We start from the raw sequence: 27,777 nt of genomic DNA, 5'->3' as shown, positions 1-27,777 counted from the left end.
CTCACCCGAAACAGCCTTTGAAGGGAATCCATCAGCAGCTGGACTGCTGAGACACTCATGCTTCCCAGTGTAATTCACTGGACGCCCACATCATGACAGAGGAGGAAGGATGAGCACCCTCACCATTGGCTAGGTTACCACTTTGCTCATAAGCGTGCCAATTAAACAATTAAGTAACAAAGAATTAACAATTTGGGCTAGTCTGTTGAAAAGGGATTGAGCCCCTGTTTGCTTTTTACCTATTGAAATAAACTTTGGTTTACACAGTATGTTGTCTTGTAAATGTGAGATATCTCAATGAACCATGACATTTATAAGTGTCAGAAGTGGGCTCTCTCAGGCACATTCTGTTGGCAGGCACAAAGCACTCTGCCATGCTGATTGGGGCAATTGTTTAAGTGTGAGTGTAGAGAATGTGTGTGATGGTGATAAATGAAAAGCTAAATAGCAAGTGGCAACAACTGGGAGATAAATTTGAGAAAGAGGGAGGACAAAACCTTAAGTAGGATTTGTCTTGGGTCAAGAGTCACTGCACAAATTCTGATGAATTTTGGCATGAATTTGACTGCTGGTGCGCTTGTTGTAAGTTAAGGAAGGGAAAAGGGGAAGATGCTGTGTGCTGGCTGCTAGGCCCTTGTCTTAGACCAGCAACAGGTAAGATTGATGAGTTGAGGGGGAGACCATGCAATTGAAAAAAGAGGATGAGAAGGAGAAAAATGGAAAGAATACTTGAGAAGTAAAGTGTAGACAATTAGAAATGCAAAATAAATTGCTTGAGTCAAAACTCCAGCCCAAGGTAATTGTGGAAGCTGAAGGGCGCAGGAGAGAGTTGCTGGAAGCCACTACGGTAGACCCAGTTAAAGTCTGTTGTGCCATGTACAATCACTATGGGGATGGGGATATTTGGGGTTCACTGGATCCTGGTACCATCGCCTCAGGGCCAGATGATGAAGGGGTTGATTCCCCTGCTGCCTGCCCTCTTGGTTCCGATAACTAAGACCAAACAACAGGGCATGCCCGTGTGGGCACAAAACCCACCTGCCCTTTGACAATTACTGAAGATTTTCCTGCCTTAGACACCTGGAGGGGAGATACCAATCTCAACCAGCGGAAGCTCTGTCAGAAGGCTAGCACAGATGGAGCTGACCAGCTCCATCTTACCCTGGATGAAGCTTGATCATTGGCATTAGGTCTAGCAATATTATCAGATATTACCCCAATATTACAAATTGCTTATGGATGAGCACTTTACAGTGGGGACGCACTTTATATCCTACTGATTATAGGGGAAAAATTCATGTGGCCATGGAACTTAGAAGCTGGTCTACAACCTGCCTTGCTGAAAACTGCTATTTTAGCCAAATTGGGAGCACCAGTAGCCATTGCCCAGGTGCCAGAGAACTCCCTTCCACAGAACTGAATCTCTGGATGGTTGTGAGCCAGGACATAGCAAAGGTAGCAGAGGGACTGCTGAAATCATTAGCCTTAGCCATTAACACAGGCTTAAATGGCAACCGCTGGAGAACATTAGCTAAAGGAAATTTAATGGAAAAGACCCAGTCAATCTCTATGCAAAATGGAAAAGCAAAATGGGGAAATTGGGGAGCACCCCTGGTCACTACTGAATGTAAGAAACTATGGAAAATGTGTTTAGATAAAGGACTCTTTCCAAGTTGGTTAAATAGGCTGCCAGTTCCCATTTTATGGCAGTCAGCTGGGTTTCTCTCATTAACTCCTCATGATAATCCTCTGGGACCTGGATTGGGGATAGAGGAGTCATGAACAATTTAATAAAGTAATGACTAGTGGGGCAGAGAATACTAGGAATGTGAGCTCAGGGAGATATCCAAATCTGAACCTAGACCATGAATATATGGGAAACAAGGGCTGGAGCTTGATTCAGGGGGAGTACTAGTGGCTACTATTCCCATTTCTAAGGATTCAAGTTCCAAGATGATGGTCGCAGTTAATGATTTTTACTTTACATCATTCCTCATTGACACAGGAGCTCAAATTTCAATGTTAAATAAGGACACTTAAAAAGAGCAGCCTCCAACAGCAAACAGTTTCTACTGTAGGTCTCAATGGACAAGTCACTACACACCCCTGGTCAGGGCTAAATTAATTCTGTCTAATGGACTGACTGACCTTGCACCTAGGTCCTGCAATATCTCAGCTGTGGATGTATTGAAGAGCTTCTGTTTGGTGAACTTGTGGGAAAAATGGAAAATAACGACACTACTCTGTTGGCCGCACAATTTACCCCACACTGACACACCCTTAACCATGAGCTTGTTCCAGATGGCTGCTCCCCTAGCATGCAACAAGTTAGTTCATATTCCACAGTATGAGTTACCTTCTGATGCCATCTGTCAAGTCTCATTCCCCTTGCAGTTCTCCTGTATGGCCTGTAAAGAAACCTAATGACAAGCGGATTATACGGCCCTGAACACCTTCACCAAACTGCTTACTGTGGCTGTCCCCAGTATAATAGTCATTCTCTTCACAAACATGCTTTTCCATGAGCGATGACGATAGGTGTGAAATATATGATTTTTTATGATCCCAGTATCAGAGGCAGACAGAAATTTGCTTTCACTTGGCAGGGACTTCTATACACATTTACTCTCTTACTGCAAGGTTTTAAACATATCCTACCCATTGCTCATGTGATACTGGCTAAAGAACTAGAAACATGAAAATTACCACAAGAGGTCAGTGTCATACAGTATATAGATGACATCCTCGTAAGTGGCCACCCTGCAAAATCTGTAAAACAGGCCTTGGACACTAGTATAGCAGCACATCTTTGGGGAAGAGGTACTGGAAGGAAAGAAGCAAAGATCCAGTCAGGAAGGCACCTTTTTAGGAGTCAGATGGATAAGTGGGAGAAAAACATCCTGCGCTGAAGTGCTACAAGAAATCCAACAGTTACCATCCCCGAGAATAAGGAGCAGTTTAGGGATTTCAGGATTTTGAAGGGTGCATATTCTGGGATTTAGTATCATAGCCCAATCACCCTATAACTTACTAAAGAAAAATGCAATCTGGGAATGGACCCTGCAACATGAAGAGGCCATGGACTTTTTAGGGGAAAATGTGAATGTATCTCAATCATTGGGACCCTTCCAAGCCACACAGGCCCTCTTGCTACATATCCAGGTGGAGAGAAGGGTTATTGGTGGGGACCATGGCAACAAGGTCTTCCCGATCCCAAGGAATGCCCTATTCCTTTTGGCTCCAAATCATGACAGATTGCTCAACACAACCACTCAACCTTTGAAAATGTGCTATTAGCAGCTTATGAAGGGCTAGCACCAACTGAACCCTTAGACTAAAGAACGATTGTAAAACTGCATGTGCCAATAACTATTTTCAAGCTCATGCTTGCTGGTAAACCACTACCTCTAGGGGTAGCACATAAGACTACTATACAAAGGTGAGCCTTACAATATCCATCACTGTGTAACCACAGATGGTTTAACTATGGAGAATAGTGTTACTGAAGTTGTGGAGCATATCAGAATGCCCATTGAATATACAGAGCCACCACGCTCCCATATCCGAGATGCCTGTGAATTCAACCCCCGTCGACCAGATGGTGTCTGGTTTACTGATGAAAGTGCTTGCAAAATATGGGTAAGTGGCAAGGAACAGCTGACGCTGTATCAATAAGTGCACAGTGACTGAGCAAACAAGGTTCTGCTGAGTCAGCTCAGCTCTCTGCTGTGGTGCTGGCTCTCAGAAATGGTGCACAGACCATATACACTGATTCTTACGCTGCTTGGGCTGGTGCTACACAATGGATAGGAAATTGGGCAAAACACAACTGGCAGATAGGTATTTGAGATATTTGGGGAAGGGAATATTGGGAGCAAATGCATGGTATCACTAACTCCCATCCTACCGCTATAGGTATGTAGCAGCACACCAGAAAAATACCACTGTAGTGACCAAAAGGAACAATATGACTGTCCACTTAGCCAGCATAAAAGCAGCAGGTTTTCCTTCTACCTTGAGTAGTGAATGGTGAGGTAAATGCATGGTTGGGACATGCTAGAGCATATAACCTCTGTCAGCATACAGCAAGATGGAGTTGGCTGATTACTAAGCAATAAAGAGTTCATATAGTGAAAACCTGTGGATTTGATAATCAAATGAAGGATTATCTTGTCAAAAATCAACAAGCAAACCTTAGGGAAGGAAGTCATTTAGGGTACTTGGCAAATAGAGTACAAGGGACCTACAATACGTATCTCCAAGGAGTGGAAATTTATTATGATGAGAGCTACAGTAGTGAGCAGTTTGGGCAATGTTTACCCTACATGCACACTGCATCCAGATTGGTGACTATAGCAGGATTAAACTGATGGTTTGCTATGCACCCAATGCCACAAGAGATACAGTCAGATAATAGGTTGCATTTTAAAAATAAAATAGTACAAGAATTGTCTTTCAAGCATGGAATTAAGTGGACTTTCTACTTACTCTACTGACCTCAGAGTAATGGTATAGTAGCAAGATGGAACGGGTTGCTTAAAGAACAACTCATATGGTGTAACAGTGGTACTAATTGAGGAAAAAACTTATGGGAGGCCTTGTGAGCTTTAAACTCCCACCATACACCTATTGGTAGTCTGCTATACAAAAGTTTTGAACAATCTTCTGTTCTGAAGCAGCACCATCAGAGTGCCTCGAACAGCTTAGCATGGCATTCTGGAGATTAGGTGAGAATTCAGCATCCATCATCCAGTGGCTGGGCTACTTTGCAACACTTTTAAGGGAAAGGAGTATGGGAAACTATAGATTTCTTATAGGAAACTATAGATTTTTATAGATCATTTTGGAAGTGAAATTAATCATTACTGAGGCCTGGCTGTGATCCAAGACCTAAGTCTTCTTTTTGCCTCCCCAGGAACTGCTGACCTCCTGGATGAGTGAGCAAAAGCTATCGTTTGACCTACATACTATGGAAAGTGTCCACAGGGCACCGCCCTGCCTGCAGCATGGCACAACTCCATCATCAGTGACCCCTTCCACCCATCTCCGCAGTTGCAGCTTCTTCAGCTACCACTCCATAATTTTCTGTACAAACCTCAAACTGAGATCACAGCTCAGGCACTTGTCCCTGATTCTTAGGTAGCTATGGGTTAAGATAGGCTGCAAACAAATATTTAGGAATCTCTCCCCCACCACCCCCTTTTTGTTTTTGTAGTATAAGGTTATTATGGCTGAGGTATATACTCCAAAGAGAGAAATCTGTATTCTAAGCCACTTTAAATGCAAATTTGGGTCTGCTGTTATATGAAGCCTAAGACTGAGGGAGAAAGGGTGTAACCGACACACACCATTTTTCTTTGGAGCTGATCAGTACCAAACGTAATCACTTTAAGGAATGTATTGACAAGACTCTAAAACAAGATACCTCTGGAGTATAATTTACAGCATAAAGTGTGGTGCCTATTTGCCAGTTTTTTTAATGCTGACTGCAGAGTCTCAGATGTTTCCCTACTGACTGGGGAACACATGGACTGTAAATCTTTTGGCACCAACTGTATTACTTACTAATTTGTCTTTCTGTGATTTGTTTCTGACATGATTTCCCCTGGTAGCAGGAACTGCAAGTTCTTCTCCGTGAGTCTGCCTCTACTATCATTAGTGAATAAAATGCAAAATATTGTCCCCCTACATACGGGGGTGTCAATGGGCTAGTGCGAATATGCACAGTCAGCAGAACTACTGCCTGCAGGTACTATCAGCAGTGGCCCCAGCGGTCACAAATGCTGGTTCATGGTCAATGAACTCTAAACACAACTCCAGAACAGCTCAATTTTTGCAGAAACTAACCTCATGTGATACAAAGAATTAGATTCCTTCTCAACTTGAAAAATTGAATGACAAAATTGCCAATGAATTATTTTGCTTTAGTTGTCAAGTCCAAGATCAGAGGAATTAAATCTCAGCTTCCAGTGCTGAGAGGCAGGACTCTTACAAGCTGGAAAAAGGTGAAATTTTTAAGGAAGTAGATTTGGGCCTTCTCTGCCTATCAAGGAAATGATGCTAAGTGTTGGGAAAGAACACCTATTAGTGCAAAAACAAGACAGAGGAGCCCTGAAGTGTGAGAAACATACTCAGTTCTACCAGAAGAACAGCATGCGTCCTCTGATGAGAAGAGCATTTCTGTGGCAGGTCATTTCTAGAATCAAGCATAAATCTAGTTTTCCTGGGAAAGGTCCAATATTGAGGTAACATCCCTGCCAGTTATACTGAAACAGAGATGCAGTCCTCATTTCAAAACAAATCTTTGGTAACAAGTATCTAATAAGGCAGCCCTACCACAGCAGCTGTGATGCCAAATCCCCATTTTAGGACTCTTTCCTGTGCCCCATCATCAGTGGCATCCGGTATATACATCACACAACAGCAGCACAAGAAAGGTTCCCAACATATCTTTCCCAACCTTTCTACAGAAAAGATGGAAGTCAGAGAGTAGTGTTTTACAGGTTGCTAGTTAGGTCACGTTGATCCAACAGAAAATGAATAGTGAAACCTGAACTCTACAAGACTGGGCTGCAACTAAATACGTGTTCAGGATGTATTTCAAAAGATTCTTCCCTGGAAGAAAGCACAAGTAAAAACTAAAGAATGAGAAAAGGAAGAAGAGACAAGAAGAATGAGAAGATGATGGTGGAGACAAAAAAATTTTGCATTCTCTAATGATCTAAAGTGCATTCACAAGTGATCTTCTGATCATTAGTCATAGCTAAATTAACATTAACCAGATTTGTGATTAGAAATAGCTGACCATTTTGGGGGGAGGAGGGGAGTTCCCAAGATTGAGTCTTCATTCCTCATCTTTTTAAAAACATTTTGCGGAATGTGGTTGATTTTTTAAATTTAACGGATTTTCCATCTATTTGCATCTTCTTCTAGGAGGACCATTGTTATTAAAAGCTCTGAGAGATGAAGTTGTAAGAAATCAGAAAAAAATAGCATTTCTTACACAAACCAAGTTAGCTCTGTCTTGGTTTCATTAGTAAATTAATTTAAACCAACAGTAAAATCCATGGAGAATTTACCAACTGTCTGAATAGTCACCAGAGCACAAGGGTACTGATTCAGTGAAGAGGAAAAACGGATTCTTTGCTAAATACAGTTAGCAGATATTATCCCTGGAAACCATATCAAATAAGCATAGCCGTCACTAAAACAGAGATAGAAATCAGCAGATTTGTTGGTCAGATTTGATATGAGCAAGGAGTAAGCGCAGAAATAGAGGTAGATAAGCACAGCAGCCAAGAAATAACATGTATAAAGCTAAATCCAAGCTTGTTGAGATTTCCAGTACAGAAAATGAAATACACTGACATAAAAAAAAGAAGGTTGATAGCAGGGATTGCAAGTGAAATTTCCACTTCTTTCAGTTCAGAAAGTAAGTATTAATTTCTGGGACAAGGTAATAGCTTACAAAAAGATGAGAAATTCAGGGCACAGCCTAGTTTGTCAAAATTTTTGTAATAGTAGGTAAATTGGAAAATTGTTAAAAAGAATGACCACGAAACTTGAGCTCCAACTTTGTCATTGTTGTGAACCCATAACTCTGTATAGTCATCTAAAACAGCATAGGACCAAATGTGTTTCAAATGCCCAGATTTTAACACATGCATTTTTCTGTCATCATACTTACAACTTATAGCAGAGAAGGATAGAACATAAGATTTATTAGTTTAAAATCCCATGATTTATAATCCACATCAATTGCTAAGAACCAAAGATACAGCGGAGGCAAATCCATTCTGAGACACAAAGTTGCCCAAGTTAAACACTGTAATTAGCAAAACTGAGGTTTTTAACACCTAACTGTGCTCGGGTGAAATTTCCAAATCCCCTCCCAGTTGTATGCAATTATTTATTAATGTGTGCTGGGACCAGCTTTGCATGCAAGACTGCAAGGAAACAGCTTCTCCCTGCAGACACACAACCATGAGTGCCTATATGCCAGAGGATGCACGTTGGATGTATTCAAGCTTACCAAAATACTTCAATTTGCTTTTCACCACTTTAGCTCTGTCGAGCCCTCTGGAAGGGTATTTAATCTGACACAGACCGAGTTTTCTCTCATCAGGGTAGAAGACTGTATCGCAGACTCTAAAAACAATAAATGTCAGTTTAATCAGATCAGTCAGTGGTGTGTCTCATCACCCTCTGTCCTGAGAGGATTCCTTTGTAGCACGTCTAATCTCTCACTAACGCTACTCAGCGGGATTTTGGGAGGAAGCAACATCCTGAGATGATTAAGTCTCTAATAAAGGGTCGAGGAGAACCGCCTCTGCCGACATGAAAACACACGGTTTTCCAAGAGCTCCACTCTGCGGGGAGCTCTTCATGAAAATCAGGATGGGTTTCCTCCATCCCACGCGAATCCCCACGTGGAAACGACCAGCACGAAGCACCCTACCCATGCCACGCCGCCCCACCAACGGCCGCTCCCTCACGCACACCCCGCCCCACGCCCCACCAACGGCCGCCCCACGCCCCGCGCACGCCCCGCCCCGCTAACGGCCGCCCCCGCCCCGCCAACGGCCGCTCCCCCGCGCGCGCCCCGCCCTACCAACGGCCGCCCCCCGCCCCGCGCACGCCCCCCCGCCCCGCGCTCTGTGCTCGCCGGTCGGGCCACGTCCGCCCTGCCCGCCCCGCCCCCGCGGCCCCGCCCCCGACGGCGGCGCGCAGGCGCCTGCGCGCTTGGCGCGTCGCGGCGGCCGGCGGCGGCGTCGCGGCGGGATGATGATGATGGCGGCGGCGGCGGCGGGCGGCCGTTGGCCGGGCTGGCGCGACGGCGGCGGGGGGCGATGGGTGCTGTGGCTGTGGCTGGCCGCGGCGCTGCTGCCGCGGCCGGCGCGGGGCCTCACGGAGGGCCTGTACTGCGGGCGGCGCGTGTGCTACGACGTGCTGGGCGTCAGCCGCGAGGCGAGCAAGGCCGAGATCGCCCGCGCCTACCGGCAGCTGGCCCGCAAGTACCACCCCGACCGCTACCGCGGCGAGGCGGCGGCGCCGGGCGGCGACCCCCCGGAGGCGGCGCACGAGAAGTTCCTCCTCATCGCCACCGCCTACGAGACCCTCAAGGTGAGAGAGCGGGACCGCCGCCCCGGCCGGAGCCGCGCCGGTAAGAGACAGCGCGGGGGAGCGGCGGCGCCCGGCGGCCCCGGGGGGGAGCGGGGGGCGCCCGGGCGGCCGCCAGCGCGGCCCTCGGCTCCTGCCCGCCGCGGTCGCTTCCCTCGCCAGCGCCGGGAAACGCTGCTCGTCCGCCGCCCGCCTCGCAGGGCCCGGGCTGCCGCCGGCGCCCTCCCCAGGGTTACTTTTCCGACGTGAACTGGGGCTTGGGGGAGGCTTTCCGACCCTTACCCTGCGGGAGGTGGAGCTGGGGTAGCGGACCGGCTGCTGCTACAGCGCGCTGGGAAGGAGGCGTCGGCTCTCCGCGCCCTGGAGGAGCATCCAGGTCAGCACGCCCAAGTTAATGGTTCCCTCAGTAAGTCGTTCCAGTAAAGAACAAAATCAAGAATATGTCCCTAGAAAAAAGCGTGTGAATGTTCTGAAGCTAAAGAGAGCCTTTTTCCTTTCTGTAGTGATATTACCAAGAGGTCTGCGAGCCCCTTGGTGCACTCAGAGGGCTCTCTTTGCTGCCTTCTTACCTCTCATTCATTTGCCCTGCTGCTACCCTCAGGTAGTCTTGCTTCCTTTCCCAAACTGCATTGAATCAGACACATTCAGACTAGTAGACTTGGTTTTAGTAAATAGTTTAGAAATAGTTTAAATACTAAAATAGCTTAGAAAACGATTTTCATAATATCATCCTGAGGCATATTTGTATCTGGTTTTATATATCAGAATTTAAATTATACATCTTCACATGAAAATACTTGGAAATGAATAGCAGGTAGCAAAGTTAAGCACTAATACATTGTGAGAACAAAATTGGTGATTTGAAAAATGCTCAAATATGTATAATTTCCTTCACCTCTTACTCTGTAGCTGCTTCTCATCTGCTCAATCTAGATTTGACATATACATCAAAAGAGACTCAGTTTAAAAATCAGGATTCTCTCTGACTTTGTTAATTCATACTGTAAGAATCTCACAGGTTTCTTGTCCCTGGGGGGAAAGAAAACATATCTTTTTGATTAACATTTATGCATATTGCAACAGATTGTACAGAATCAGTTTTCTTTCATGTGGGCTTAGCCAGCTTGTCTTCTACCAACAGTGAAGGAGAAGAAGAAAACATTTTTCAATAGCCAGTTCAAGAGTGTGGGGGAGGATGCTTTTTTTTTTTTTTTTAATACCTGTGTATTTAAAATAAATCAGCTAGACTTTTTTTTAGAGATTTACCTTTAAATAAAAAAGTAAGTGAATTAAGTGGATTAAGGGATCTGTAAGGAAAGCTTATCATGGCAAAATATGTGTGGCTTGGCAAAGACACAGCTAAGGAGTGGAGGAAAGAAACCTGTAAGTGTCTTAAGGCTGGGGGACCAGCAGACCACAGAACTTCTTTTGGGACAGAAATGGGATATAATTGTGACTGACAAAATTGCATTTCTCATCTCTTAATCACATGGATGAAGATAAGAACAACTTCAAGAAAAGGAGAACAGTGAGGTTTTGAAATGGCCTTCCATTGAACAGATTCCAGAGCCCTGTAAGCTAATTCTAAAAGACTTGAAAACCAGATTTTCAATAGTGTTCATCTGAAAATCTTTTACTAAGAGATGTTTATTAACAACAGTCCATTTGGAATACCAGTTCTGATACTGAAAGTGCTTATTACAAATTTTGGTTGCCTCTCTTTATTTCAGTATTAAATGTATTTATGCAGTATATGCGTATGTAGTTAAGAATACATTTGTCAGGCTTGCTTGTGGGTACATGAGTGTTAGAATGAATTAATTTAGGATGCCAGAATACAAGAAAAGGACCAAAGAATTTCCTCTGCATGCCACAGAATCTTAGAAAAATTTAGGTTGGAAGGGACCTCCGGAGGTCTTTACTCCATCCCTCTGCTCAGAGTGGGTCAACTTAGATCAGGTTGATAAGGGACTTGAAAGCCTGTGTTGTATTATTACACGCTTTTGATATACATTGTTTAAATCAAGCTATGGCAAACTTTATAACAGCTCGGTTATTAATGAGATGTAAAACATGGATATAACTCAGTAAGTGAAAAGATGAATCTGAACCCTTGCATGTTTTTCATCTCTCTTCTTGCAGGATGAAGAAACCCGTAAAGATTATGACTACATGTTGGATCATCCTGAGGAGTATTACAGGCATTATTATCACTACTACAGCAGAAGATTGGCACCAAAAGTGGACGTCAGAATAGTCATTCTAGTTACAGTGTGTGCCATCTCTGTGTTTCAGGTAAAACTCTTCATCTTATGTGACATTGCTCAATGAGTTTCTGAACTGGAAGAGAAGTATGCACACATCTTGTAACCTGCCAGGTTTTAAACAATATCAGTAGGGGACCTTTTCGTATATGCTGTGGTAATCTGTGTGGTATCCATAACAAATCTGAAGTCAGGATGTACTGAACAGATTTTGACTGACCTTGGTATCTTGGACAAAGGCACAGATTGTATACCTGGTTCCTTTGGTGGTAGAATATTTCAAACAGAGAACTCCCGTACTCCTAAAGAAATAATTTAGTTCTGAGTGACAGGCTGTGAATAGTCTGTTCCTGAGCACAGTCAAGATTAAAGTTCCAAATTAGTGTGATTCAGTTTTTCAAGCTGCATGTCATTCTAAAAAACAAAAAACCAAAAGCTTATTTCAAACTACATTCACAACTAAATTCAGCTCATACAGCTGAATATCAGGGTTCTGGTTTGCTAATGTGTGTATCTCGCATTGTAGTTTGTTTTAAAGACCACAGTGAGAACAACTGAATTTGGTTCAGTGAAGTTCACTCTGAAGATGGTATTTATGAGTTCAAGAAAGCAATTGGTATTCTGATGAGAACACTTGTGACATTGCTGACAATTATTTAAGTGGAAGAAAGTGTATAAACCTTTTCTTTAGTATTCATTCAAAACTTCCTTATATAAAACAAAACATCATATTTAAGAGGTGTAGAAACAATGTATTATTCTGTGGTACAGATGGTTCATTTTTTCATGTGTTCTTGGGAAGTAAAAAATACAAACGAATATCTTGCCACCTACTGATCAAAGTGTCAGAGCTCTTATCCTCTGTATTGCATTTGCTTGAAATGTCAGCTACTTTATTTATAAATCCAAGGGGACTTGAGGGAATGGCTGACGTAAGCTCACATAAGCTTCATTTAGAGCAATAAGAGATAACCATTCCTAGTGAACAAAAACAGCTAGAACAGCACGTTTAGCCTCTTCCTGACCTTAGTCACTATACATTGCTATTTGATATATATGGCTATTTCCCAGTCACCACAGGTGCCTTACTAAGTTTGGAGAAATAACTGTAACTATAGTTTCTCTAATACTACAGAAGTACAAACTGTTACCTTCATTTTTTACCCTTGCTGTAATGTAATTGGTGGCTAAAGGTATCTAACAGAGCATGTATTTTTTCTTTGTTTTTTTGTTCTTTTGCCAAAGCTCCTAATAGGAATAAAGTATGCATGTGTATTTAAAAAAAAAAAAAATTTTACTGTTCTTATATTACAGTTCTTCAGCTGGTGGAGTAGTTATAATGAAGCTATCAACTACCTAGCGACAGTGCCAAAATATCGCATACAAGCTACTGAGATTGCCAGGCAACAAGGTTTACTCAACAGGAGTAAAGAAAAAGGCAAAAACAGGCGATCTAAAGAAGAAATCCGTGAAGAAGAGGAAGAAATCATCAAAGACATTATCAAAAATAAAATAGATATAAAAGGAGGTTATCAGAAGCCCAAGATATATGATATCCTCCTATTTCAGATTCTTCTTGCTCCTTTTTACTTGTGCAAATACATAGTTTGGTACTGTTGGTGGATTTACTGCTTCACCATTAAAGGGCAGGAATATGGTGTGGAAGAAAAGCTGTATATCATACGGAGATACATGAAAATGTCACAGTCTCAGTTTGACAGCCTAGAAGATCATCAGAAAGAGACCTTTCTTGAACGGCAGCTGTGGATACGAGAAAACTATGAGGTGGGTAGCTGTGGTGAGAAACTAATGTTAGTTATCCAGTCTTCTCAGACTGATACAAAGGTGGCTGGACACGTTTGCATGTGATATCAGATAATAATTTGGGAATCACTGCTTCATTTCTAGCTACTGCTGCCTAAATAGGCTGTTAGAGAACACTCATCTCAAGTTCATCAAGTTTCTCTTGAACTTCTTACACTCACATACTGATTGGCAACAACTGGTGACGTCTGGGTGTATAAGAAGGGATTTGCTTCATTGGGGTCATCAACACAGTTGTTAGGGTATCTGTGGATACAAGATTGAGTTGAATCTGATCAAAGACTGTCTTGTGACATTGTGGTATGATGAAGAATTACAGTAGGGTGCAGAAAATAGATCCTCCAAACAGTAATAATTCATGATAAAGATTACCCAGATCACCGGAAACTCCTATTTTCTCTGTCTCCTGAACCATTCATTCGTAACTCGCTAATTGTCTCTTCACAGTTCTTTGCCTTCAGTGATTCAGGACTGTTCTTGCTGTGCTGTTTATTCAAGTAAAAATGGTATGTGGAATACTGTAAGACACAACTGCTACCGTGTCAAGGATACCCTATTACTGAATAATCAAGATGTAGATGTTTTTAAGTTTCCTGTGAGATCAGTAAAAGAACATTACTCGCACGATGGAATTTGCAATTGAGAATGATCTGGGATGCCAGGAGGTGGCAGACTGACAAAGTGCTTTTATTGTTCCAGTGAAGCTCATCTGTAGGCCATATGGATGGGTAGTTTCTGGAAGAGAAATGATGAATAGGAAGTTGGCCTTCTTAAGGGGAAGAGGAGGCATTGCTGTTGCTCTGCATGCTCAGGGAGAAGGAACAGTGGGGGTGGCAGAGCTGCCTTTTCTGCTGTTGGAAAGCAGGAAAGATAAGAGTACATATTTAAAAATAGGGAGAGGTGGATTCCTTCAGAAATTTGAAGGGGGAAAAAAGTCAAGTTGATAATGTAGGTGAAGGATTAGCCAACAGATAAATATGCATAATGAGCTATGAGGGGTTTGCTGGAAGATAAGGTAAAAGTCCAAAGATTTAGTAATGTGACCAGTCAAAGCAGATGTCAGATGAAAAAGAAAGACAAAATGGATTTTCTGTTGTTGTAGAGAAGAAATTAGCATGGTTTTGGGATCCACATTGTTTCTAATTATTGTGGCTTTGGACATTGAGTATAAAAGAGCTGTATTTGTCAGAGGTGAGGTCTGTTTAGCCTAAAGTCATGTCCTTTGATGGCCAGCAGCTGATTTTGATTGAAGAATGTAAGAAAATAGCACCTACATAGCAATACTTATCCAGCATGATCTGCAGCTTTGGGACTTCGTAAATATGAGATGGTATCTTCCTAGATAATAGCCTTAATGAGTTTCTTTGTTAAACATATCTGATTGCTTTTTGAACTCACTGAAACTTGGAGTATTCAAAAAGCCATCCAGACACTGGGTAGTTCTTGTATTAAAGGAAAAGGAGAATAATCATTCTTTGTTCTCTCTTCTCATGCTACCTACGCTGCTCCAGAGAACTACCATATGCTTACTTGATATTTAGTCATGTCTTTTCCAGGCTGAAAAGTATGCTTAGTTTTTTGGGGATTTTTTTGTCATACAAAGGCTTCTCTGTACCTTTGATCATTGCAGTTGTCTGTCTAAATATTGTTCAGTTTTCCAATACCCTTTTAGGGATGGGGAAGATCAAAAATTCGGTACACAGGCACAGCATAGAGTTCTACAATAATACACCATTTTATGTTGTTCTTCTGCTACCTCCCTAATAATTCTTACAATGCGTATGCTTATTTGATAACTGAACATTGAGCTGGTGATTACGTAAAGCTGTCTATAATATTAAAGAAAATCTTTTTACTACATGGCAGAATCTTAATTCCCTTACAGGAAAAGTTCGGGTGTTACTGAGACATCATAAACCTGTATCAAGTTGAGATTTACATTGACTCTATCTGCAAACTGCCTTCCGGAATAAAAATATACATACCGTTGCATTTTTAAATACATGATTTTGTATTTAAATCTATAATTATCAGCAGTGATACCACTTCCTGACATAATGTAATTACTTATCATTTGAAACTACCAGTACTTAATGTGATGGATGTATTAACTTAGTTAAGAAACTAAGGAATAAAAATATCCATAGCAGAGTAGAAAACTACTATGAGAATGATTTTGAAGTGGGAAAACAACTAATGTGTCAAGTCAAACAACTGCATTAAATGGTAACTGTGCTGAAAAGGACTCATTCAACTTTGAATGTTACCACTTTTTTATGTAAATTTTTTTGTTGACTGCACGAGCATCTAGTTCTTTAGTGGAAAAGTTTCAGTGCTCACAGTAGAGTCTGGCAGTAATGTAGTTCTACGGTCAGCAAAAATGTTTAAAGAATCTTAACTGCAGATTGAGACTCTTTGACTGAAGGTACTCTTACACCTCATGTTTGTCGAGCTCTGCCACAGTGTTTTGATTCAGTCTTCCTTAAAATCAATAAGCTGGCAAATAGCTGAACTATTAATTCTTACACCTGCTTTCAGGTTCACTTAAGCTGTTTCTTCAGCCTTATTTGAAACTCTTGTCTGTTTATCAGGTCTATAAACAAGAACAAGAGGAGGAATTAAAGAAGAAGATGGCGATGGATCCTCGATGGAAGAGATACCGGAGGTGGATGAGAAATGAAGGACCTGGAAGACTAACTTTTATTGATGACTGAAAGCTGATGAGAATGTATGCTAATGTTGAAACTGACTTGCAAAACTTTTTCACTACAGTGTTCAGAGTTTTATCTGCTGTGGCTCAGCAGTGATCTAAAACTCAGGAATTATTAAATCAGGCCGAAAAATAGCACAGGTTTACCATTTTTATAAGTCAGATCTGTTAAACAGGCCTAGCTCAATGTATATATTCCACTTACTTGGGGATTTCAGTGTGGATCTATGATGTGGAATTTGTTGTTTTCAGATAATGTATTTTCCTCTACATATTTCATATTCATGATCAATGGAACCATAACTTTCATCTTTCCCAAATTGTTTCTAGATCAACTCTTGAAAGTCCTTGTTTTCCTTTTCGAGAATCAAGTGTTTCTGCAAATGGATGCTGGGAATTTGGAAATGCTCGAAAGGACTCTGAAGCAAGGACATTTTCTGCCTTCCTCTTCTCTCTTTTCCCTACTTTTAAACTTAATTTCTGAAATGCCAAATTGTATTTTTGATGTAGACTACAATATGGGGATTATACCTACAATATGGGGATTATAAACTTTTTCTTCAGCTATTCCTGGTCCAGTTGGAAATTTGAATTTTATTCTTTGTGGGAATAAATGATGCATGACAGATCATCGTTGTGATGCAAACAAGCCTTAATTCTTTGTTCTACAGAGTGATACATGAAGTAGTATGCTTAAATCTTTGGTTTTTAATCTTGTATGTTGGATTGTACGTACTTGTTCAGAACAAGTGTACCAGTGAACATTAGTCTACTAAATGTGACATTTTTTCACCAAAGTATTGGTAAAGGGAAAACGACCCTTTTGTTCAAAAGGGCAATTTTGATGCCTTATGTAAATAAAAGTTTATTACAGTATAGATCTTGAATTTGTTTTTAATTCTAAATCTAAAGTATTCTTTAATATATTTATCCCTGCTGATTCATCTGCATCTATCAGATCTTGGAGTACTTGGATGAAATATTGCAGAACAGCACCCTCTGCTTTCGTCTGTAACTCGGGCCAGGCCATAGTTTCCACAGTTTACTACTGAAAGTTTATGTTACCCTATCTCGTATTTTATGGAGGAAAGGGGTGGGTGAAGTCTGTAGCAAGCTTGAGCAGCTTCCATCATTTATTGCATCTGTAAAAACAAATTCCACAAAAGTATCCCCACTAAAAGTAGTTCTGGTTTAGCCAAACATCTGTTAAGAGATTCTGAGGTAATCCCTTCAATTTACTATTCCAGCCAAGCCCCCATAATAACTAAAGTTTCAAATTGCCCTTTTTTGTTTTTTTGATCCTGTGAAGATAGCCTATTGTCATTATTTGAGGAAGAATTACAGTTCTCTGTCCCTCTTTTTGCTAGTTTAGCTTTCACTAATTCTTGGAATGCCATCTCAATTTTCTGTTTTAAATAGCAATAAATATGTACTCAAAAGTATGCTAGGGCTGTTATGCTAAATGCTTAATTTCATTCTGGATCTTTAAAATTTAAAATTCTTTTCCTTCATCTCTGCTGCTGTGCAGGGTAGCTATAAACTTAATTCATTTTGTATTTAAAGGTCAATTCATACCTAAAACCTAATTAGTAAAGAAGGTAGTTAGAATAAGCTGTGCTTGTCTTCATAAAGTACTCTTTTTGACACCGCTATTGATGCAGCAGGGATGCTGCAAAGGTGCTCATTAAGTGAGATGCACCTTCATGATTTGCGTGTATTGCTGCTTCATCTCCCAAAGCACAGTCTGCCTCCCAAAAGAGTGGTGGGAAAAACGGAAGCTGCTATGAGAGATACCAGTGGAACAAGGATAAGAACAGCAATTCTGTTTCTTATTAGGTAAAGCAGTTACATGCACTATCTGCTTTTTTCTAGGTGAAAGAGCATCCACATCTGGTACCACAGTTTCACAAACACTGAGCTAACTCTGACGCTCTTGCTTGCCCCAGTGCCTCATTCAGTGCCATACCCTCCCTCCTGAGCCGAGTATTTGTGTGGGTTTGACTGGGTTGTGCAAATAGCTGGCAAAAACAAACAAACAAAAACAACAACAACCCCATACACTATTTTCCCTTTTTAGTTGGTTTCGTTTCAGTCAGGATTAACTTCCTGACCTGACTCCATTCAGCAACAAATTGGCCCAGTGGAGGGCACAGTCATCAGGAGGATGGACCTGTGTCTTTCAGTGGCAGTGATGTCTTATGTTTGTAAAACTATGGTCTGGAAGCAAAAGATTTGCAAGTGTTTTACTATTACAGGCATACCTTGGAGATATTACAGGTTCAGTTCCAGACCGCCACAAAAAAGCAAGTATCACAATAAAGCAAGTCACACAAATTTTTTGGTTTCCCAGTGCATATAAAAGCTATGTTTACACTATATTGTAGTCTATTAAGTGTGCAATAGCATTATGTCTAAAAAAAATGCACATACCCTAATTAAAAAATACTTTATTGCTAAAAAATGCTAACCATCATCTGAGCCTTCAGCAAGTCATAATCTTTTCGCTGACGGAGGGTCTTGCCTCGATGTTGATGGCTGCTGACTGATCAGCGTGGTGGTTGCTGAAGGCTGGGATGGTTGTGGCAATTTCTTAAAACAAGACAACAATGAAGTTTGCGGCGTTGATTGACTCTTCCTTTAATGAAAGATTTCTCTGTAGCATGTGATGCTGTTTGATAGCATTTTACCCGCAATAGAACTTCTTCCAAAATTGGAATCAATCCTCTCAAACCCTGCTGCTGCTTTATCAACTAAATTTATGTAATATTCTAAATCTTTTGTTGTCATTTCAACGATATTCACAGCATCTTGAGATTCCATCTCAAGAAACCACTTTCTTTGCTCATCCATGAGAAGCAACTCCTCATCTATTAAAGTTTTATCATAAGACTGTAGCAATTCTGTCACATCTTCAGGCTCCACTTCTAATTCTAGTTCTCTTGCTATTTCCACCACATCTGCAGTTACTTCTGAAGTCTCAAACCCCTCAAAGTCATCCATGAGGGTTGGAATCGACTTCTTCCAAACTCCTGTTAGTGTTGATATTTTGACCTTCTCCCATGAATCACAAATGTTCTTAATGGCATCTAGAATGATGAATCTTTTCCAGAAGGTTTTCAATTTAGTTTGCCCAGATCCATCACAGGATTCACTATCTATGGCAGCTATAGCCTTATGAAACGTATTTCTTAAATAATAAGACTTGAAAGTCAAAATTACTCCTTGATCCATGGGCTGCAGAATGGATGTTGTGTTAGCAGGCATGAAAACAATGTTAATCTCGTTGTACATCTGTATCAGAGCTCTTGGGTGACCATGTGCATTGTCAATGAGCAGTAATATTTTGAAAGGAATCCTTTTTTCTGAGCAGTAAGTCTCAGCAGTGGGCTTAAAATACTCAGTAAACCGTGTTGTAAACAGATGTGTTGTCATCTGGGCTTTGTTGTTCCATTTATAGAGCACAGGCAGAGTAGATTTAGCATAATTGTTGAGGGTCTGAGGATTTTTGGAATGGTAAATGAGCATTGGCTTCAACTTGGAGTCACCAGTTGCATTAGCCCCTAACAAGAGTGTCAGTCTGTCCCTTGAAGCTTTGAAGCCAGGCATTGACTTCTCCTCTCTAGCTATGAAAGTCCTAGATGGCATCTTCTTCCAATATAAGGCAGTTTCAGCTACACTGAAAATCTGTTGGTCAGTGTAGCCACCTTCATCAATCATCTTAGCTAAATCTTCTGGGTAATTCACTGCAGCGTCTACATCAGCACTTGCTGCTTTACCTTGCACTTCTATGCAATGGAGATGGCTTCTTTCCTGAAACCTCATGAACCAACTTCTGCTAACTTCAAACTTCTGCAGCTTCCTCAACTCTCTCAGCCTTCGCAGAATTGAAGAGAGGTAGGGCCTTGCTCTGGATTAGGCTTCGGCTCAAGGGAACCTTGTGGCTGGTTTGATCTTCTATCCAGACCACTAAAACTTTCTCCATATCAGCAATAAGGCTGTTTTGCTTTCTTATCATTCGTGTGTTCACTGGAGTAGTGCTTTTAATTTCCTTCAAGAACTTTTCCTTTGCATTCGCAACCTGGCTAGCTGTTTGGTGCAAGAGGCCTGGCTTTCGGCCTATCTCAGCTTTCGACATGCCTTCCTCACTAAGCTTCATCATTTCTAGCTTTTGATTTAGAGTGAGAGGCGTGCGACTCTTCCTTTCACTTGAACACTTAGAGGCCATTGTAGGGTTACTGACTGGCCTAATTTCAATATTGTTGTGTCTCAGGGAATAAGGAGGCCTCAGGAGAGGGAGAGAGAGGGGGGAACGGCCGGTTGGTGGAGCAGTCAGAACACACACAACATTTATCGATTAAGCTCACCGTCTTATATGGGTGTGATTTGTGGAGCTCCAAAATAATTACAGTAGTGACATCAAAGACTACGATCACAGATCACCAAAACAGATCTAATAATAATGAAAAAGTTTTAAATATTGCAAGAATATTTTGCATATTACCCAAATGTGACACAGAGACACGAAGTGAGCACATGCTGTTGCAAGAATGGTGCTGACAGACTTGCTTGACGCAGGGTTGCCACAAACCTTCAACTTGTAAAGACCGCAATATCTGTGAAGCACAATAAAGTGAGGCACGATAAAACAAGGTATATCTGTAGTGAAATGGGCTATTCTGCAGGCTCAACTCAGAGTTTCCATTTTTCTCACTGCATGAGTCCTTTGAAAATATCCAGACGTAGGCATAAACTCATGGGCTGCAGCCAGCATTACTGGGCTGTGCTGCACTCACACCTCCTTGATGAAGGCTAGAAATAAATTTCTGTTTAGAGGGCTGCCATTCTGCAGTAACACTTCGTTAGCTGAGGTTACTTAAGCACTTCAAGCCTAACATCTCGTTTTAGTTTTAAATTATGTTTGTCTTTTGGGTATAAATTTCCAAGCCCTATCTCATCTTGAAATTAAGTCCACAAGACAACACAGTGTGTATATGAAAAAGAAAGGGAAAAAAAGAGGGAGTGATACTGCTGAGAGTTGTGATAATACCATAACCAGCGTAAACTGGGTTATGACCACTGAGAATTGTTTGTGTAAACAAATGTTGATGGCACTGGGTGTCAGTGGTATGTTTGTGTGAAACAGAAAAGTATGCCAAGAATATCAGAAAAGAAACACTTCATGCCATCACATCTCTTACCAACATTTTCCAAAGAATGGTGTTTGTTTTTTACATACATACACTTTTAAATATACAGTGTATACGAGCTACAGTGCACTTTTTACTCAATATGCAGAAGACATAACAACATTTCAGACCCAGGGTCTTTATTCATTGCACGTCTTTCCAATGACAGCGGCGAGCTTTTGGCAGAGGCTCAAAGATGTGCTTGGGCGGGTGGACCTCTGTTCAGCAATTTTCTTTCAGCTGTGAGCATCGTCCTGCCGAGTTTTTAACAGGTCAGCAGGCTCTAACGCCCGACCAAAAAAAAAAAAAAAAAAAAAAAAAAAAAGGAAAGTGACTTCTTTTTCACAGTCACTGGTGAAAAGTTGAACACAGAGCGGTCGAGGTTCACCCGTGCTCTGCACCCGCCGAACCGAGGGGGATGTGGCGACACCGCTGGCAGCTGCGGGGCGGCTGGAGCCCAGCGATTCAGTGCAAGCGGACTGGGTGTTTCTTCTCTTTTCTTAGGGGGAGTGAGGAACTCCGCGTCCCCCGCCCTCATATCTTAACCAAGAAGGACTTCTGCTCCGAAAGCACACGAGATTTCTGCCTCTGGGCGGTGCGCGGAGCGGCGGCGGCCCGGCCCGGCTCCTCCCCGGGGCGGTGCGAGCCGAGCCCGCGGCGCTGCCTGCCTGCCTGCCTGCCTGCCTCCCTCCTTCCCTGCCTGCCTCTTTGCCTGCCTGCCTGCCTCCCTCCTTCCCTGCCTGCCTCCTTCCCTGCCTGCTTCCCTGCCTGCCTCGGCGCCGGGATGTCGTCCAGCGGCAGCCTGGGCACCATGCAGCGGCTGGTGGAGCAGCTGAAGCTGGAGGCGGCCGTGGAGAGGATCAAGGCGAGCGCGGCGGGGCGGGGGGGGTGGCGGGTGTCGGCTGCCCCCGGCCCGGCTCGGCCCGGCTCCCCCGGCCCGTCCCGATCCGCGGCGGCGGCCGGTGCGCGGTGGCCCCGCGCTTGGCTGCGGGGCCGCGGCGGGTGGGAGGCGGGAGCGGAGCGGGGTTTTGGGGGTCGGGGCGGAGGGAGGGAGGGAGGGATGCCGAGAGCCCCCGGGCACACGCGGGGCCTGCTGCGGCCGGCGGAGGAGGCGAGCGGCTTCCCCGCGATTGCTCCCTTGTTCTCGGCCCGGCCTGCTCCGGGAGAGGGCCGGGGGGCCCCGAGCCTCGGCCCCTGGCGCCCGGCCCGAGGCGGTGCGGTGGGGTAAGAGCCATTCCCGGGTGAAACTAGCGGCAGTAAATAGCGCAGCAGGACCTCGTTAGTTCTGCACAAGCAAGCGTGGTGATCCGGGGCGGCTCCTCACCGCTGAGCCCACCGGCTTCCCCCGCTCCGAGAGCAGGCGAGGTCTGCGGGGAGAGGCAGGATATTTTTGCATCCCCTGACACACCTGGGGAAAACGGGCAATTTTCTGTGCAGGCATGAACCTCCTCATGTCTGCTGACTTCCAGGCGAAGACAGGCTGGTGAGGCAGTCCTGTCGCCTGCCAGTTCCTACGGGGTTTGTGTGTGTGTGTGTGTGTGTGTGTGTGTGTGTGTTTGTGTGTGTGTGTGTTTGTGTGGGGGGGTGTCTCTAGCAGCCTGACATCACCCCTGCAGTCCTGTCAAACCTGGTTCCTAGCAGGTGGGGGGTTTCCCTGGTTCCACCCCTCCTTTGATAAAATGACTCTTTCCAGCCACATGCAAAGTCCAACTTAGGCTGTGAAGTGATAAAGGTCAAATTAATTTGCATCCTCCTGCTTTCCCCTTCTCTCATCACCTCCATACACAGGCTACTACTGACCCGTCATAAAACACGGGCTTCCCTGGTTTGAGCACTGTGGCAGCATACTGAGCTTCAGGAACATAGCTACTGGTTTATTTAAATGCCTTTTCTCACTACTCCTACCCTAGGCTGCTGAAAATTCAAAGTGCCCTTTGAAAGGTGAAGCCACCATGGCTTTTGGCATTATCCTGACAATGTATTAATATTGTTACATCTTATTAGCTAATACTAAGTTGACAGATCTGTGAGTGTAGCTTATCGTAGCAGTGATGTGCAGGAATCTACGACAAACAGCGTGATCCAGAGCAGAAATGCATGCAGGCCTTTTTGTGGCAAGAGGGAGGCTGAATATTTCTGTTCCTTTAGACCACCGGCGATGCCCTGGGTCTTTGTTCCTGCTCATCCTGAGGCATTTAATTTTTTGTTTGTTTGCCTTTGTACAAAGGGAATAGTTTGTGGTTTATTAGGGGTTACTTTGGGAAGGTCGACAGACATTGTGGAGCTGGACTTCTCTGGGACAGGTATTTATTATGGGTTTGCTTGTACTCTGAGGAGGCTTGGAGCTGATGAGATTTTGGTCTTATCTTTCTTACAGTGTTGCGTACAGCAGTCTCTTTCCAGGTCCACTGGAAGGAGCTTTGTTTGTTTCTTTTTATAGTCACAAATGAAATGATGCATTATTTAAGAACATGCCTTTTGCCCAGCATTGCCTTGGCTTCTTGACATAGAATGTAAAAGCACTGAGGAATATTCAGCTGGTGAAGGAACAGCTGGATCAGTTTTAACAGACACTGAGATGGGAGAAAATATATTGTTCTGGATGCCTTGAATAGACAATGTGTTTTCAGAAGGAATGTGAAATGAATGTGAAAACAGTATTAAAAATACATCCCATACTACAAAATCCAGTGGTGACTTTTTTACCCTGCCAAGCTAAAAGGGTATAAAGGAACAGTATTTTCAGAAAAAGGAAACCGAGTAGGAAAGAAGTACCCCCCCACATCTTGCATGCAGGAGGTGGCTGAATTGAGCATGCTTGTCTGATGAAATGCAGTAGGAAGCCTTGTGCTTTCTGCCTAAACTGGAAGAGTGAAGAATGTTATCGAAGGCATATAGATAATTCTTACACAGAGGCCAAAAGATAGGTTAATATCTTCCTGGGAGCACTAGTAGGATATACGTAGCTCTGTGCTCCTTGCAGAGCTTGGCAGTGATGAGCACAGGCGTGCAGTATGGAGCTGCAGAGCCGTGCTGTGGTCCTGCGGTGAGCCACGCCCTGACCAGCTCTCTTCTCATTTTCCCTGGAAAAACCCCCATGCAGCCCTGGCCTGGTCTGTGCTGGCTAGTGCCACCTCTGCCTTGTATCAGTGTGGTGCACAGTCAGGCACCAGGAGAGGGTCAAGTTTCAACACTGTGACTGAAGCAATGATGTTTAGTACTGTAGGGGATCAAAAGGGTGGGCAGGGTGGGAGGCCTCTGCAGCACCGGAGAGAGACTCTCTCCAGGAAGAGTGATGAAATCCAGTGAGTAGCAGAGATCCTCACTGTGGATTCTCCTCCTTATACTCCTTCAAAGAGGAAGTTGGGAGGCTGGGGAAAATGGTTCCCTTAATACCTCTTTACCTCTCTCCTCTCTTAAACTCTAAAGATAGAGTCTTTATAAATCTATCTTCTATGTTGATTCAGGCAGTTACAAGGGTGAATATTATCAGCCAGAGCTGGGAGGCCACGGACAGAACGAGGGTGAAAAAGCAAATGAAAAGATGTGTTAGGCAGGCCAGGCTTCCCAGCACAGCTGGGGATGCTGTTGGATCTGATAGCCCCAGACCAAAATCCCATCTTCAGTCAAGAGCTTGGGAAGTGTGGGTGCTTGCTCTGCCTGTTGTCTCATTGCTCCTCTGGTAACGCTGCAGAAACGTATGGGAAGGAAATGCAGTATTTCAGGAGCTCTGTAGTGAAGGTGGAGGTGAAGTCAGAGGGGAGTTACTATTCCCACAAACATTCTCAGTAATTCTTTTTATCGAAAATGTGGCAGAGAGCATGCCTGGGACTGTTCCATGCAGCTGCTCCCTGTGCCTGTCTGAGAAACTGGGAATCTCCCAACTTTTTCCTGACTTTCCTGACTTGCCAGGCACAGGTAGAGCAGGGGAGTCTAGTGCTGCAGCTGTCCTGCCCTCAGGTTCCTGGGTTTGTTCTGCAACTCTGGACATCAGAACTGTCCTATCTGGGGGCCAGAGTCTGGATTTGAAGGTCTGACTTCATTGCCAGGGGAACGTGGCAATTTGGACCTAAAAATCTTTTCCTTTTTTCCCCCCTCTTTCCTTCATCATTATCCTCTGTGTTGCCTTACAATTTTGAAGTAAAAATACTTTTCATAAATTACATTAGAATATAAGAGTTCAAACACAAACCTAAAATGAGGACAAATTCCATGGCATGCACATCGCTGTTCTATACACTGGTCTGGCTCATCACTGGCAGCGTCTCATGTCTCATCAGGGCTTTGTAAATGTGCATCTGTGTTGATTTACTTGGTGTTTTAGAATTCAAGCGCTGACTTGGCTGCACTCCAACTCTGTTTGATAATGTTTCTCCAGGGGGAAATGCCTAATACATGCTTGTGAATAAATTAGTTTCCTCTCTGGGTTTGTTTTTCCTTTTTCTTTGCTCAGGTTTCTCAGGCAGCTGCAGAACTCCAGCAGTACTGCATGCAAAATGCCTGCAAAGACGCCTTGCTTGTTGGAGTCCCCGCAGGGAGTAATCCCTTTCGAGAACCCAGATCCTGTGCTCTGCTCTGAAATCAGGTAATAAAGTCACAGCTATGACCCAGATGACTGATTTGAAACTCAAGGCCAAGGAATTACAAAGATACATTCTTACAGTTGTTTAAATGTTGGGTTCTTCACAGCAAAATGCCTATCACTTTCCTGCTGGCTCTACATACTGCTTTCTGTTTCTTTTAGGTGTGGCCATTGAAATATGCCTCTTTCCTACTGTTTGCCCCTTCTTGAGGGATTTTGGGTTTGGGGTCTTTTACTATTTTGTTTATGGTTTGGGGGGGCTTTTGCACTTGACCAGCACTGGCATCATTCATGCCCCCTAGAATAATAAAGGCTATCCATGAAACACTGCTGTGTGTTTGACGCAGCCAGCCACAGCACAGGCATGTATGCGGCTTGAAGAAGTAAGACAAAGCTGTAACACTTGCATATATTTTGGTGACTACCTCATAGCTTAGGCAAGAATCTTAAAACTATTTTGTCTTCAATATCATGTCACAGTTAATTTTGGCTGTGTCTGCCCTTAGGCTTTTTCCGTTGTTACTGTTGATATAGTGCCGAAAGTGGTGCAGGCCGCGAGGAGCTGAGATGATCTGTAATTGCATTCCCTGTAACTGTTTTAAGCACAGATCTAAAATACAGGATACTCCCTGAACTCTGTCAGCTTAGTGCTGTACATTGCTTTTATCTGTGGTACAACTGGAGCATGGATCCATCCAGCACATGAAAGTTTCTGGGATTCAGTGCTGTAGCTCCTACTCTGGTCTCTCTCATCTGTCTTTCTGGTATCAGTGATCACAGCAGGAGGAAGGAAGGATGTGTGTGCTAGTAGCCTCAGACTGGACCACCACTATAACTTTTGGTGGAAAAACCTTTGGTTCTTGTGCATGACAAATGTACATGCTAGTAGGATATTCAGAAAACAGTACTCTAACAGAAAAAGTAAAAATAGTTTCTGCTACTGAGGTGGAAAAACTAATGGGAAAGGAAAAAACACCAAATATCTTTGAGAAGGCTGTGAAAGTGAAAATTAGTATTTTTGTTAGAAGAAGTATTTAAACTAGAAGCTAAAGTACTTGTAGAATATTCCCCTTTCCCTTTCCAGAGTTCATGAGTTTTGTTTGTATCTCGTTACTAGCACAGTTTTGATTGTTGCTGTGTAGGTTTGAGCAGACAAGACTGAAGCTGAAGAGAGAGAGCACACTTGCTCTTTTTCTTGTGGAAAAACAGGATAAAGACCAGAAGATTTTCTCTTTAGTTACAGTGAATTTAGGTGTTATACTTATTCCTTACTGCAAATGTGATGAAGTTGATAGTGACTGTTGCATGTACTCTTCTGCTGTTGAAGTAGCCTATCTAACTCCTTGTATATTTCTAGGATTTGAATTTGACTGTATCATCCAGGCAGGATACAAAACATTTCCTCAAGTTCGGGTTTGCTTTGCATAATACCATCATTTTCTAAATGCATGGCTGAGTCCCAGATTTCATTTTATTATCTTTTGCTAATAGTTCAGTTATCTAGGTAGGAATTCAATTATCTTAGGATCATAAAAGATGACAATAAAATGAAAAAAGGCAGTGCAAAAATTTTGTAGTGCTCAAGGATGCCAACATCCAACAAAGGAAGGTGGTAATTCAGTCTGACTCAGTGCAAAGGATCTTTTGTGTTATAATTTGTAACAGAAATGTATCAGCTTAGAAGACAGCATTTAATGGACCTTTTTTTTCCTTTTGTAGGGAAGGTCATCAGAGAGCTGCCTTCAAGCATGACATGAATAACAACTGCCTTTCCTTTTCAGGAAAAGACCGTCTCTGTGCCCTTACTTTTGTGTGGCTAAAGTGATCTTCTAATAATTTATCTATTTGTTCTTGTGTATCTGTACTCCACGAGGCCACTCACTAATGTTTGTAAAGTTTTTACTATAACTAGTATTCTTTTCATAATTGTCACCATTGTTACTACACTATACTAACTGCACAAATATTCTTTGAGATGTTTACATTTTAGAAAAGAAAAGCACATGAATCTTTACCAAATTACTTATTTCTATCTTGGTACATAGTGATGCCTGAATGAAAGATTTTCTGCCTATGCAAATTACAAAATTT

At 42.9% G+C, this 27,777-nt stretch overlaps 1 protein-coding gene, 1 non-coding gene and 1 pseudogene across 3 annotated transcripts; 2 read left to right on the top strand and 1 right to left on the bottom strand.

The window, feature by feature from the left end:
* The first annotated feature begins 8,718 nt into the window (after nucleotides 1-8,718).
* DNAJC25 (DnaJ heat shock protein family (Hsp40) member C25) lies at nucleotides 8,719-16,796 on the top strand. 2 transcript variants are annotated; one of them, XM_064502687.1, is made up of 5 exons: nucleotides 8,719-9,123; nucleotides 11,263-11,415; nucleotides 12,699-13,169; nucleotides 15,800-15,936; nucleotides 16,249-16,796. In XM_064502687.1, exons 1-4 carry the CDS (start codon nucleotides 8,782-8,784, stop codon nucleotides 15,920-15,922), a joined length of 1,089 nt encoding a protein of 362 aa, XP_064358757.1. In that variant the 5' UTR covers nucleotides 8,719-8,781; the 3' UTR covers nucleotides 15,923-15,936; nucleotides 16,249-16,796. The 2 variants fall into 2 exon arrangements, with proteins under 2 accessions (XP_064358757.1, XP_025958922.2); XM_026103137.2 differs by having other exon boundaries at nucleotides 15,800-16,796.
* A 1,585-nt stretch (nucleotides 16,797-18,381) lies between these two features.
* LOC135324879 (tigger transposable element-derived protein 1-like) lies at nucleotides 18,382-20,143 on the bottom strand (annotated as a pseudogene).
* A 1,361-nt stretch (nucleotides 20,144-21,504) lies between these two features.
* Nucleotides 21,505-25,681, top strand: LOC112984906 (uncharacterized). The gene is made up of 2 exons (XR_010386311.1): nucleotides 21,505-21,969; nucleotides 25,558-25,681. It is a non-coding gene; the product is annotated as an uncharacterized LOC112984906 (transcript).
* The last annotated feature ends 2,096 nt before the right edge of the window (nucleotides 25,682-27,777 follow it).

This window comes from Dromaius novaehollandiae, chromosome Z (assembly GCF_036370855.1).
Source record: "Dromaius novaehollandiae isolate bDroNov1 chromosome Z, bDroNov1.hap1, whole genome shotgun sequence".
NCBI lineage: Eukaryota > Metazoa > Chordata > Aves > Casuariiformes > Dromaiidae > Dromaius > Dromaius novaehollandiae.
This window is presented reverse-complemented; position numbering and strand designations above follow the sequence as displayed.